This window comes from Pogona vitticeps, chromosome 2 (assembly GCF_051106095.1).
Source record: "Pogona vitticeps strain Pit_001003342236 chromosome 2, PviZW2.1, whole genome shotgun sequence".
Classification (NCBI taxonomy): Eukaryota; Metazoa; Chordata; class Lepidosauria; order Squamata; family Agamidae; genus Pogona; species Pogona vitticeps.
Window position 1 is genome coordinate 279,065,337 of NC_135784.1, and position 14,609 is coordinate 279,079,945.

General features: G+C 39.8%; 1 protein-coding gene across 4 annotated transcripts in view; it reads right to left on the bottom strand.

The window, feature by feature from the left end:
* ARSB (arylsulfatase B) overlaps window positions 1–14,609 on the bottom strand; it is a 216,298-nt gene that overhangs the window by 148,315 nt on the left and 53,374 nt on the right. The window contains exon 7 of one of the 4 annotated variants that reach the window (XM_072992680.2): window positions 10,498–10,946. The exons of the other annotated variants lie outside the window; for them this stretch is intronic. Within the exon in view, the coding sequence (XP_072848781.2) occupies window positions 10,927–10,946 (20 nt within the window). The 3' untranslated portion in view covers window positions 10,498–10,926. Of the gene's footprint in view, window positions 1–10,497; window positions 10,947–14,609 lie in introns of those variants that run through there. 4 annotated transcript variants of the gene reach the window in all.

A 14,609-nucleotide genomic window follows, 5' to 3' on the forward strand; every position in this document is an offset into this window, starting at 1 on the left:
AGCCCATGTTACTTGTCAGAGCGTCTTTCCTTAATGCCATCTGTCTGACCCACAAGATTATTCCAGTCAACACTCCTCTGGGTGGCCACCTTGAAGGAGGCCCATAAATCCTCTACAAGAGGTAGGACCTGTTTCATGGTGGCTCCAACTTTATGGAACCAGCTGCCAGAAGAGTTCTGTCTAGCTCTCTCCCTGTTGACATTTAGGAAACAATAAAAGACACTGCTTTTCAGGAAAGCTTTCCACACTGACCCTAGCTGACCAGCTTTCTCCCTCTTCCCCCATTTCTTTTCCTCCGTCCACTATGGGCTTATACGATTAGTTGATGCCATCTGTTTTTAGGGTTGTTGTTGTTGCTTTTAATGTCTTTATTTTTGTTTTCTATTATATGTGTTGTAACCACCCAGAGTAGTGCCTCAACACTAATGGGAGCGATATACAAATTGAATGAATGAACACATTAGAGGTAGGCAGCCATTGTTTACATAGGGGACCTACCAAATAATAACAGTTATGCAACCCCCAAATCTATGGGATAGCATAACTGTTATCAGAGTTTTTGAAAAACGTAAAAGTTGGATTACAACTCCCAGAATCCACTCAGTAGCATGGAGTTACAGCCCCAGAGTTACATTTCTTGGTTCTGCAACATAAACAAAGTTTATTTGAACATATGAAGTGGGCTGATACTGAGTCAATTGACTGGTCAGTTTATCCTGGTATCGTTTACTCTGACTGGCAGAGATACTTCAAAGATACAAATGTCCGGGATTGAACATGGGACCTTCTGCATCTAACACATGGATTAAGATTTGGATCCTCCTCCGGAGAAATACAACTACTTATGACCCAAGATCAGACCACGATGCATTTATAGTTTACTGAATATGGTTTTCATGGAACCTTTAAAGCAATTTCTAAAAGAAAGTTCCTCCTCAGTATCACACAGTATTAACTGTATGGCTCAGCTTTTTGGTTGAGTACTCAAAGACATGTTAATTTTACTGGTACAATTTGTACAAATACAGAAAGAACACTGTGGCTTGCATTGTGTCTTATGTTTTGATTTGCAGGTGATGCTAAGTCTACACATCTCAGCGGTTTTCATATATATCTATTTTATTTTCTGATAGGAAAGTGAAAATTAAAGCTGGAAAGCTAATCTGTCTAAATAAATGACCATGGCCCTCACACTTCAACATAGTCTATGTTCTTGTTGAGTCTTTTTTGCTAGCACAGCTGATAAATACTTCACTCGATTGTCGTTTGCTTTCAAGAAAGCCAGACACATCTTTCTCGTTCAAAAACTATGCTGTTCTAGATTTTACAGCAACTGTATTTTTCAGTATCAACATACTCTGTTATATAACATCATTTTTTTTTTTGCTTCTGTTCTTTATCGAGTAAAGTTCTAAATGATATCTTTTTGTGTTACTTAGGAACAACATAAAGAGTCACACAGCCAAACAAATTCAAACTTTGAGCCATTGTACTAATGCTAGCTCTTGAATGAATCTGATGAACAGAGTTTTGGTTTGGTATATCACAAGTTGTATGGTACCAGATGGAACGATTTCAATCGGGGAGGGGGGTTCCTTTTCTTCTGCAGCTAGTGTGCCCTCAGAACCTGCTCTGGACAGCTGAAAATCTTGTAGAAGAGGTTTGTAAACACTATAGAGGATTGTAGGAGGGAATAAAAGGAAAGAACATCTGCACTAGTGCTATGCTAGAGTTAAGACTCAGGACTCAAAAGAACTGCATAATAAATAATAATTATATCCTGTCAAGTCAATTCTGACTTATGGTGGCCCTTTCCAGGATTTTCTGGGTATAGAGTACTCAGATGTGGTTTACCATTCTGTTCTTCTGGGGGCAATCAAGGACGGTGCAGCTTGCTCAGAGCTACACAGACTGGTCTTCCCTTAGGTGGTAAAGTGGGAAATCAAACTCCCAACCTCTAGCTCCACAGTCAAATACCTAGCTCACTGAACTATTCAGCCAGCAAACAGCTGCATACAGAGATGTAATTAGCAGATTGGGCACTGCCTTATTGGTCAAGCTTGGGTCATGTATAATTAACATACACATGGAGATTGGAGATGAACATGACAGTCTGAGCAAGCATTAGCTGTATTGATTATATGCTGAGCCCACCTGTTTTATGTTTCCATCTGCTTGGGGAAGAATGGATGGAGACAGGATGTGCACTTGGGGCACGGAGGCTTGTACTGTTCCAGAAGCAAATACCAATAGGTGGATTCATGGCCCTCCAGCAGCACATCTAGTGCACCCTCTAAATGTCAGGGCCCTGAGTCAAAGTCCTAGTTGCTCTACACCAGTTATGGCTCTGGCTGCTGAAGAGACAATTAATGCAGTGGTGGCCTTGCACTGGGCATGCATCAAGCAACGCCCCTCAAATATTTGGCCAGGAACTATGACTTCCAAGGTGCCTGAACTCCCCACCCACCCAAAAAAACAAATAGCAAAACTGGAGGCTTAGCAAGCTTTTTATGGGTTGCTGATGTTAAACATTTATTCACTCAAATATTTCCTATGTATAAATCACATGTATACCCTACCTTTCGGCTGTGAATTAGTGCTCAAGGCAGCGAACCAACATCATTAAAACAGATGAAAAACAAACCAGAAACAGATTAAAAAGAAATTAAAAACAGATTACGCAACAAAACCATTACAATCAATGTAATTAAAGCAATTAGAATCATCATCATAATCAATAAAACTGTTTAAAATGCCAATTCGAAGAGATGTGTCTTCATATCATTCCTTAAAACAGCAAGAGTCACAGCTCTCGCAGCAACACTTCAAAAAGCCGTTTCCCACATGCCCCACACTTACTCTTCAGAGGGCCCTGTAGCGAACAGCCCTGCCCTCACCTGCCCGTCACAGCAGAACAGGGGAGTAGGAGCCAATGAGAGGACGGAAGGTGGAGCCAAGGGGGGAGCGGGCTGGATATAAAGGCTGGTGTATGGAGTCTGTGAGAGAGATTCTGTGAGTGAGAGACAGTGTGAAACTTAAAAGTGAACTTAGAGTGAGTTAGAGGTCTGTAAGAACTCTGTATGGAACAGAGTGTTAGTAGAAGTTTAAAGTTAAAGTAGAACTGGTTCAAATACAAGTGATTAGCAACCTGTGATTTGCTTATTGAATGCTAATCATATGTCAACTTCCCTGATATAATAAATCATTTAAGTTTTAAAAGCATACATGTCTCCTTGATTGAATGGTATTGAGACAGCAATACCTGGTGGCAGCGAAGAAAGAAGAAGAGCAATAACCTCGTGAAGGCCTGGGGGAATAGGGGCTTCAGAGATCACCACAGGCCCATCCTGAAGCTTTTAACATTCAATATAGCCAGACCCCATGCTCTTTAGGGATGTAAAGGTGGAATCCAGTATCCTGAATTCATCAGGAGAACAATGGGCAACCCATGCTAACCCTTCAGGGTTGATATGTTCTCAACAATATGCACAGGTTAGCAGCTGATAGCTGAGGGTGCACTAGATGCTGTGGAAAATAAAGTTATTGTGCTTGCTTGTATCAACAAAGAGATGTATTCTGCGCTGATGCAATTGTAGCAGTGATGTGAGTCCCCTTCGCTGCCTCTTCTGTGCTGCACAGACTTTTATAGCCCATATCAAACCACATTTGTCCCAAGTACTTCTCCGCAGTTGCTCTCAGCTTCCACCCTTCCTAGTTCAGCTCCCCATTAAACTAGAAAGCTGGTATCAGTGGACAAGAGGTGCTTAGGAAAGACACTGACAACTGGTCTATCTATTTCAATGTTGCACGGATCAGTCAAAACATCTTCAAAAGTAATACTACAAATAAAACAAAGCAAAGGACATAAAGAAAAGTTCTTGATGCAGACCATCTTAATTTGTCCACCACTCCTGAGGAGGTTTACATCAGCCAACAGCCTAAACCTAAAAATATGTTGATAACTTCACAACTGTGGGGTCACATTTAACCCCTCTACCTTCAGATCATCAATACGATAAAGAAAAATACCGAATTGAGATTACGCCCTTGCTCAAGTGTTGAGTCAGATATTAACTGTCATGATAGACATGAAGTCTTAAGCCACTTTGGACTGAGAAACCCCAGGATGAAATCACCCAGAACAAGAAGTCTGTGGTAGTCCAATGTCAAATCCAAGATCAGCCCAGCTAGCTCATCAACGTAGACTGTTGAGTAGCAGGATAAGTGGTTGTGCCAACAAGCCCCCTATACTGTCTCAGTTACCCAGTTGCAGCAGCATACTGTACATTTAAACTTGCAGACTGTTGGATGGAGTGTTTTATTTGTGGTACTGAGTTATCTATTCCCACATCAAGATGGAATTTTTAACAATTTATCAGAAGAAAGAAAGACAATAGTCCAAAACTGGCTAGAAACGGGGACTAAATCCTGTAGAATTCAACATCCAAATTGAATCAGAAAAAGAGAGAAGCTTCCAGAAGAGAATAATAATAGTGTATGACATTATAACCTATTCAGTCCATATTAAGTGCACCTTAAGAGGTTTCTTCTCTTTGCAGGCAGACCAAAGGTCAGGTGAAGTGAAAAAGGTTGCAACATGAATGTTGTTATGCCTGCCTTCAAAGTAGAAATACAACTATAGTATGAAATCGAAAGCAGTTTGGATGCTGGTGGAATTGCTTGTGTCAGGCTGAATGTGGAAAGGATTTACCTTCCCCCAACCTCTGTAGGTTTTCACAAGCTATCCCTACAGTGCTATGTCACTTGTATCTCTATGGCTTTCTACACTCTTTCAAAATGTACTCTGGACAATTGGGGAATCCTCCCGAGAAAATTTTCAGAAGAGGTATGGTGGTCTATAGGAGAAGGAGAGAGAAATTAAATCCCGCAGCAAAAATAGGCTTCCGCTGGATAAACTTTTAGAAAATAAACTTATATTAAAGCATTTAGAAACATCGCATAACTACAGATCCCTCCACTATATCGTACTTTATTCCGAAATATTGGTGACCCAGAGAGTACTGCCCAGAACAAACGTTTTAAAACTCATGGTCCCATGACCATCTGGGCTGTAGGAAGTGTTTGCTATCACAGATATCCTCAGCAGAAACTCGGTTCTGCTGAAACATTTAAAAACTAAAAGGAAAGGTTTGAAAAACAAAAAAAGTGCTTGTAAAATAATTGCTTCCAGAATGTTTCCATTCATTAGTTCAAGATTTCAGTACTGCTCTGCCAACAATGGTTTTCCTGTTCCAGTTACATCTGTACAAAAGGATGGAATATCCGTCCCTTATTCCCCCTTCACATATGTCTAATACATTTCTTAAAAACCTGTGAGCAGACCAAGAGTCCATTTAAACATACCGTCTCACTGTAATATTGCTTTCCCATGAGGCTGCACCACTTTAGAGATCTGCTGAAGTGACACAGTCCCACAGGGGGGAAAAAACTGAGGGACCCATTCATTAAAAGGAATCCTGCCTCAAAATTTAACTGCAAGCATCAAGTGAGGAAATATGAGTGAAAATGTCCAACTTAGCCTTTGCTAAGACATCCATTTTTTAAGAGAAGAGAGAGATTTGAATGTTCTGGAAGTGCAGATTTGTATGTAAACAGGAACGTATGATCTCCTGAACTGCATTTTTAAAAAATAGTCCAACACTTGCCCACTGATTTCTGTGCTTTCCAGAGAATTTGGAACTTAGTCTCTGGAACGGGGGACAATGTAAATCATACAGTCTGAGAAGCTAAGGATGGGGAAGAATGTTGCTTGGCCCAACTTGTTAAAGTGAACTAATACACATTTTCTATACAAATCTATGGATTGGAACATGGTTATTTTTCTCACTATGTATGTCACCAAATTTTGCACTGCTATTCTCAACTGAAAAATTATATTAAAATGGAATATTAAGGAACAAAGTGTATAACTCAGTGAAAACAAAAATACATGTATTAAAATAAATCTCATACACATAAATGGACATTTTCTTGCTTCAAAACAGACTGAAAGACTGTTGTGGAAATTGGATGGGATGGATTTAAAACCAAGAACACACAATGCAAACACGGTCCAGAAATGGAATGGCTCATCCAGACTTATGGGAAACACCATGCTGCTGTCATTCATGCCAACCTATGGGCTGTGCCTATTACAGTGACATTGCAATGAGCTCAGTCTATAGTACAGACAGTCACGGATTATTCTAGTGATGCAACTGATACTACAGTTATTATTATTCATTCCAATGCTACAACCCTACAGTACATATTTCCTAATGAAAGAAAGCCATGAATGCCCAACATGAGAAGTTAGAATTGTTAAGTTGAATTCCTGCCCCACCAAAAAAGGACAGAAATCTTTAAGCTTGAAAATGCTATGTACACACAGCATGGATGGGCAACTGGCAGTCCTCCAGGTGTTGTTGAACCTCAGCTCTCAACTGTCCTAGCCAACATAACAGTGAGAGACAACAGGAGATGCAATCCAGCATCCTCTGGAGGGCCATGTGTTGACCAACAATTTTACAAAGCAACAACATGTGCTCAGGAACAATCTCTTCAAGCTCAGGCAAAGATGGCTTACATACATATTTCTTTATTGTTTATTAAAATGATTAGCTATACACTTGTAATCTGTGTTTATACATATTTGTAATTTTAGAGTGAATTTATGACTTGTAATTCCAGATATTCATAATCTTAACTAGATGTTTATGTGAATGCACCTTAAACACGTATGAGAAAGGGTGGGATATAAATTGAATAAATAACATAACAAAATAGGAACAAAAACAACAGGAAATCAGCATATGTTTATATAACATATAAAAATGAAGTTGCCATATTTGCTGATCATATTAAGTTATTCTGAAAGATACAATAAATCGACAGCAGAACCCTACTTCAAAGCAGTTTTCTTTAATTTTGGTGGAAATTAACTGCAACTATATTTGCCTAGATCTATCCTGGTGACATTATATAAATACATGCCAGACAACAGTGTAAATACCATGTGCAGTTCTGCTAAATTTAAGAAGTGCAACTAAAATGGTCAGAGAACTGTATAATTTTTCCTCTGAATAAAATCTGTTCAGACATGTTTAAGCCTTATAAAATTATGAACCCTATGATGAAACTGCAAAATATTTTTATTAAAATATTAATATACAGGATCATCTAAGAAAATTCAGTGGCAATTGATGATTTGAATGACAAATACAGTATTTATTTATTTATTTTTATTTATTTATTTATTTATTTGATTTTTACCCCGCCCCTCTAGACCATGTCTACTCGGGGCGGCTTACAAAATAAAACAAAACAGTATAAAAATATATAAAATCATAAAATTACAACTACAATTTCAATTTAAAACAATTAATTTAAAGAGAGGATTACCAAGATGGAATAGCAAAGAAAAAAAAAGAGAAAGACTTAATTGACTGGAGGGAAGGCCTTCTTGAATAACCAAGTTTTTAACTGGCTTTTAAAAACACCCAGCGAGGTTGCCAGCCGAATTTCTGTTGGGAGGGCATTCCACAGCCAAGGAGCCACCGCCGAGAAGGCCCGGTTTCTTGTTTTTTCCTTCTGGGCCTCTCTCGGCGTCAGACCTCTCAGCCGCCCCTGCTGGCTATGTCGGGTGATTCGGGTAGATCTGGGTGGGAGAAGACGGTCTGCCAAATATTGAGGTCCCAAACCGTTTAGGGCTTTATAAGTAATCATTAGCACTTTGAAGTCAACGCGGAAACGGATGGGCAACCAGTGCAAAGCAGCCAGGGTGGGGGAGATATGCTGGTGTTTTCTCACCCCTCTAAGGAGCCTGGCTGCTGCATTCTGGACCATCTGAAGTTTCCGCGTCAACCTCAAAGGCAGCCCCACGTAGAGTGCATTACAATGGTCTAATCTCGAGATTACGAGCGCATGGACTAGAGTAGTGAGGGCCCCCCGATCAAGATATGGTCGCAGCTGGGCAATCTGCCATAGATGAAAATAGGCAGAGTGGACCACGGACGCCACCTGGGTTTCCATGGTAAGCGCCGGGTCCAGATGTATTCCCAAGCTGCGGACCTCACTCTTTGCGGCAAGGGTCGTCCCTCCAAAGGAGAGTCACCTATGCCGCTGACGGAAGGGCCGCCCACCCTCAAGACCTCCGTCTTGTCCGGGTTCAGCCTCAATCCATTTGACTGCATCCATTCCAGTACAGTGTCCAGGCAGCGCTGGAGGGACCGGATGGCATCCACTGAAGTTGGTGCAAAGGAGATGTAGAGCTGTGTGTCATCAGCATACTGATGACACGATGCCCCACACCCCCTGATGACCCCACCCAGCAGCCTCATATAGATATTAAACAGCATTAGGGAGATGATTGACCCCTGTGGAACCCCACAATTGAGATTCCACGGGGCCGAGACCCTCTCCCCAAGCTGTACTCTCTGGGGGCAGTCCTCCAGGAAGGAGCGGAGCCAGGCAAGTGCCAGGCCACCGACTCCCAACTCGGAGAGCCTCCCCAGGAGGATACCATGGTCAATGGTATCAAAGGCAGCTGAGATGTCGAGGAGGACCAACAAGGACATGTTGCCCCCATCGGCCTCCCTCAATAGGTCATCCAACAGTGCAACCAGTGCCGTCTCTGTACCATACCGCGGCCTTAAGCCCGACTGAAATGGGTCCAGAGCATTGGTTTCGTCCAAGAGCGCCTGAAGCTGATCTGCCGCCACCCTCTCAACCACTTTGCAGTAAAGAGACACTTGTTTTATGCCATATGCTTATGGAATTAATTGCCACTTGGAGGGTGACTAGATAGGGAGGCTGACCTGGGTTAATCATGTCAATTTGATGTTTTCTATAGGCGTAAAATATTTGTTGTTCACATGGAATATTTAATTATCCTAGCAATTCTCTGAGCAAAAGTCCACACTGCACATCAAACCACTACAATTCTAGCTGGGATCACAGGTTGCCCATCGTCTTCCATCATTAACGCTACCCTCTTTCCAATCTTTTTTTTTAATTGGCAAGTGACATAGCACTGTAGGGATAGCTTGTGAAATTGCAGTGCTCATCTGACATAGCACTATACTAGAAAAGCACAGTTTAAAATGGTTCAGAGGAAAGACAAGAGGAACTCCCTTGAAGCAGATGTTTCTGCTTGAGTGGCATATCCTTCAGCACTGAGTAGTAATAAAAAAAACAAAGTAATCTTTTCAACCTCTGGACAGATTCAAAGGAAAATAAAGCTGTTACACTCTTAATAATGATGGCTTACATGCTCAGAGACAGCACATAAAAAGCTATCAATCATGGACAGTCCATCTGTACTGATCGGATAAATCGGATATGATCAGTTCATCTTTACTTCATGTGTTATTTGCTCTGACTGGCAGATTGAAGATCGAATAAGTTTTGGCCCTCCGGATATAATCGCCTTACTACTGGCCAGTCTGGCTAGGACTGATGGAAACTAGAGTTCAACAACATCTGGAGGGTTGTAGTTCCCACCAAGCGCATTTCAGTTCCTCAGTATTACTCTCGTGACCAAGTGTTATGTTACGTAGCAAACATGACTGTCACATCATGACAACAAATGAGCTCCCAGATTGGTCAGTGGTGGAGATTTAACCTTAGGGTAAGTCAACATTTATTGTTACAGAAAGTGCTAGATGTGCATCAGATTGCAAAAGCTAGATATGCACTCAAAGAAACATAATAGATCCAGTTTCCAATTTTGCATCATGACACATGCCAAAAGTATCAGTGACAGAGTATGAGGGGTGGGGTGGGTGCAAACCCTGAGGAACAAAGAGTAATACAGATGGTTCCCAGAGCAGAAAGGTTTGTGTTTGTTTTTCACTAATTTTTCTGTCATTTTCTAAATTATGATATATGAAAACAATTATTTTCTCTGAAGGAGGAGGATGCTCAAATGTCAAGAGCTCTTTCAGGCTCCACCGCGATAATGAATTATTGGAGAAATAAAAAAATTTGCTACTTCATTGAAGAAAGACATTTTGTGACCTTTTGCTGCTTTATGGCGATAATGAATTTTCTGCAGAACTCAGACACTTTCAGTTACTCTATTAAAATAAGAATGCTTGAGGAATAGCTGTGACCTTGACCTTTGAAAAATTAATGGAATAGTGATTTTGAAGGAACTGACAAAATCTGCTTTATTATCTGGACTCTTATTTATTACTGTCATGCCAGCAGTGCACATATATTTATATATATTATACAGCTATTTTAAAAAAGAGAAAACAATGTTCCTCTACCATGCTAACTCATCAGTTGAACTATTAATGCTTGCTATTTAGATACAAGACTGTACTCCTTTTTCATCACATTTGGTCTTATCATTTTTATACAATGACAAAATTTTATATACCAGACCCTCTTTTCTAATGATATGCAAGATAAGGGGGGAAAAATCCCCACAGGTATTCAGATTTATCCAGTTTCATTCATCAAAATTATGTGTATTACTTTTTAAAATTTTAATTTTATTTTCTGCTGTTTATGGCAATCTTAAATTCTCAAATATTCTAATTTCAGGAAAATCACAGTATGTTCTTTGTTTCAGCTTAACCTTAGGTAACAATGCTTTTAAAAGAGGAATAAAGAAACTACCAATAAGGATCTTTTTATTTCATTGCTGCTTGAATGCCTGACAGAAATGCTAAAGCAGGGAAAATACAGATGAAGCACTGGAAAGAATGTATGAAATGTACTGGAACAAATAAAGTTGCCTTAGATAAAAGCAGCCTCTTTGTCCATTTTGTGTAGTACCATCCAGACTGACTGGCAAAGCATCTTGAGAGGCAATGTCCAACATGCCAATATACTGACAGAACGAAGTCCACCAGAGGGATAAATTGCCACCTGGTCCTCCCATACTCTCTCCATGTGTTGTCAAGCGTTAAGAGCACTTCAGAGGGGAGAAGGAAAACCTGTCACAATAACACAGGTTTATTCACACAATTATCAGATGCAGCTCCAAAGATGCAAGCTGAGGCCTCCTCTACTTCTGTTTTTAGACAAGACACCAGCTGAAATCCCATTGTTTAGTGAAATAAGCCGCACTAGAAGAGACTAGATCAGTGGAGATTTAGTGAATCAACCTTTCCATAAGTCCCACTGATTCAAATGTGCCTATGCTACTTACAAGTTTACCACAGTAGGCTGCAAACAGAATAAGCCCGTTTGAATGAATTGAATTTACAAGTTCTTACCAAATCCCCACTAATTTAGTGGACCTACTCTAGTGCAACTTACTACACTAAGCAACAAGATTTCAACCACTGTGAATTGGAGTTGGGGAGTGTACATGTACTAACTGTCCTTTATGCCAGTGGTCTCCAACCTTGGGCCTCCAGATGTTCCTGGACTACAACTCCCAGAAGCCTTCACCACCACCTCTGCTGGCCAGGATTTCTGGGAGTTGAAGTCCAAGAACCTCTGGAGGCCCAAGGTTGGGGACCACTGCTTTATGCTCTACTGCTCATTTCTAGATGTTTCCTTGCAACTTTTTCTTTTGTAAAACAAAGTTATCCTGGGAGTTTTAATCTAAGTGGCTTATCTGTGCTTCATAGTCCTACAAAATGTTTCCAATTCACCACGTTAACAGCAACAAATCACATGGAAATGATGGGTTTTGTTAGCAGACTTACACTTTCCAATCTCAAACCATGCCAAGTTTTGTTAGCTGTATACATATAAAGATATATATAAAGAGAAAAGTCATTTTCATTGTTTTTTTAAAAAAGCAAGTACAGGCAGATCCACAGACATTCAAATACCTTTCCAAAGCAGGTCACCTATTTGCACTCTATGTTTGTCCTTGTATCACTGCTATTCCCCCAACAATGAAAAGAAAAATGAAAGGTGCAAATCAAGCTCTATAATAACGCACAGAACCTTCTTAGGCTTTGTGCAGCCTGTGAAAAATGGAACCCAAAGGAGTTAACTCTCCCATAATCAAGACAAATTCTTCTAGTACTCCTGCATAGGCAGTATATAACGTCACTGGTATCCAAAGACGATCTATTATAAACTAAGTAGTCACGGCTTCTAAAATATTACTTTAAAATGAAACTGACAATTCTGTAATAAATTAGAGGACCACTATAGCAGAAATCAGATGCTATGGAGTTAGTTGGGAGCACGACGTTGCAGGCAGTGGGGGCAGGCAGTGCAGAAAGTCCACTGAACTACCGCAGTGTGCACACAGCTAGAAAGCAAAAACAAATCAGTTGGGGCCATTGGAAGTCTTGGTGCATTGCCATGATGGCAATATGGTACATGCAAGAGCTTCAGAAAAACAACTTATTGTGGGAGTACAGTCACCAGAGCCCTAGAGCCAACAGGGCCTTATTGGCTAGGGGAAATCGGAGGGGGGGGGATGTACTCCAAAAAAGTCACTTTTCCAAGCTCTGTGTTTAGTTGCAGTATAGTGTAGTTCTCTTGTCAGTCATACATTTAAAAAAAACCACCCCAATATATTCTGACCTTACAGTACCATTACTGTACCTTTACTTTATCCAGAATAAAGGTTATCAGGGCACCCAAATGTTGTGGTGCACCCATTTCTTTTTGAATGATCCACAAAGTCAAAGGCTTTGCTGTACGTGATAATGCACAGACTGATTTTGTTCTTAAATTCTTTGGTGTGCTCCAGTAGCCAATGGATATCTGCAATATGATCTTGAGTGTCTCCATTTTTGGAACTCAGCTTGAACATCAGGAATTTCTGGCTACATGTATGGTAACAGCCTTTGCTCTAAAATCTTTGCTTGCATAGGTAATTAATGTGATAGTCCTATAGTTAACAGCAATCCTTTCCTGATGATATGTCTTGTTTCAATTCACAGTTTCTCTTGTCAATTAAGTTTAGTAATGCACATCTGCTATTTGTATGGACTTTAAATTCAATAAGCCTGTTACTTAAGTTATATTTTGGCACTATGATAGTAATAGTATTTTTCTGCAGTTTTGCTTTTACAGTATTGTTGATATTCCCATTTCATGGTCTATACCACAGGCCACTCCTGGTCTTATTTTGGAGGCAGAATCCAGCTTCTCCACCTTCTGCTTCCAATTATATATACAGTATTTGATTTCCCTCCTAGCTATTCAGTGACATCCACGAGTACAATTTTTATTCATTTGCCTGAAACACATATTTGCAATAAAAAGATTGTTAGTTTTACAGAATTCTACAGGTTCCACTCCTGCTTGATTTTCAACTCCTAATCCAACTTTTCCAACACTGTTTGGTTCAGTTTTGTTTCGGTGTTTGTATTCCAATAGCCCAACATTATCAGTACATTTTGTTTTGATGTGTGATTTTTTTCCTCCTGGCCACATGTATAAAAGCTTCGTACTTTTTCAATATGCAGCCTAGCAGATATTCTTTAGGAATATCTTTGCATCTTAGTCTGATGTCAGCTTTACCTCGTCCACCTTTGGTAGAAGTCTGCTAGAACTCCAGACTCCTGACCAATTTGTTCCATGATGATAGTGCTCTCAACTTCCACAACACATTCAAACCTATCAACATGTTAAAGGGAACATGCAACAATAGTAAAAGCCAACCCAATTACATAACAGACTTATTTTATTAGGTCACTTAAGTTTTGTCTTAGATCTAGGCCTTGAACAGCAAATATGTCCATATAAAATCCATTACAACCAGACACAGAGGCCCTTATATTTATGATTTTTCATATGCAAAATATAGCAAAAATTGAAATATGATGAAAATCCCTCACACAGAAGTCTGTAGCTATCATCACATCTATTTTTGAGCTTAGAAATATTTTTTTCAACCTGTTAACAGTAAGGTTTTCTTGCAAAAGCGTTGACCACTTCTTGTTTTATTCATGAATTAACGTTCTATGAAGAAGTTCATTGACAGATTAAGATTAATCTTCAGTTCCAACTTGGATTTAGTTGTTATTGTGATATCATTCAGTTCAAAATCTGAAAGAATACAATTGCCAACAACAGATCACAAAAGGCTGCTTTACAACAGGCTGCGGAGAAATGACTCTGTGGTCAGCCATATGTTTGGTTTAGCAGTTAAGAGAACTTTGACACACAGCCAGTAGGTTTTTAATTCAGCTGAATCACTGAAACTTGATGAAATGCCATAAGATTATCTAAAAGAAAGCAGATCCTTCAAAATGGAAGAGCTGACGTCACCCTTATAGCTGCCAAACCATCAATAACTTAAGATATGTTTCTTTAAAGGAACAATGCAAAGTTATAACAAATGTGTATGATATGTACATTTTGCAATATTTTCCCCAGTGCATGTGAGTGCACTTAATTTGAAACATATTCCTGTCATGTGATTCTTTTTCTTTATATGGTCAATTCAAATTAGCATATCCAATAGGGAATAGTGGCTTTTCCTACAGTTCAGTGTTCCGTTTGAAATGTTGTGTAAAAATATGAAACAGAGAAGGCAGAGCATCTGCAAATGTACATTTATTGTTTGAGAGAAGAATTTTCATGTCTAGACAGTAGATTCTATTGAGTGGGAAACTGGCTGAAATCCAGTAGTAAGTCACAAAATAGGGTAGGCCCATAGAATCAATGGAACCTACAGA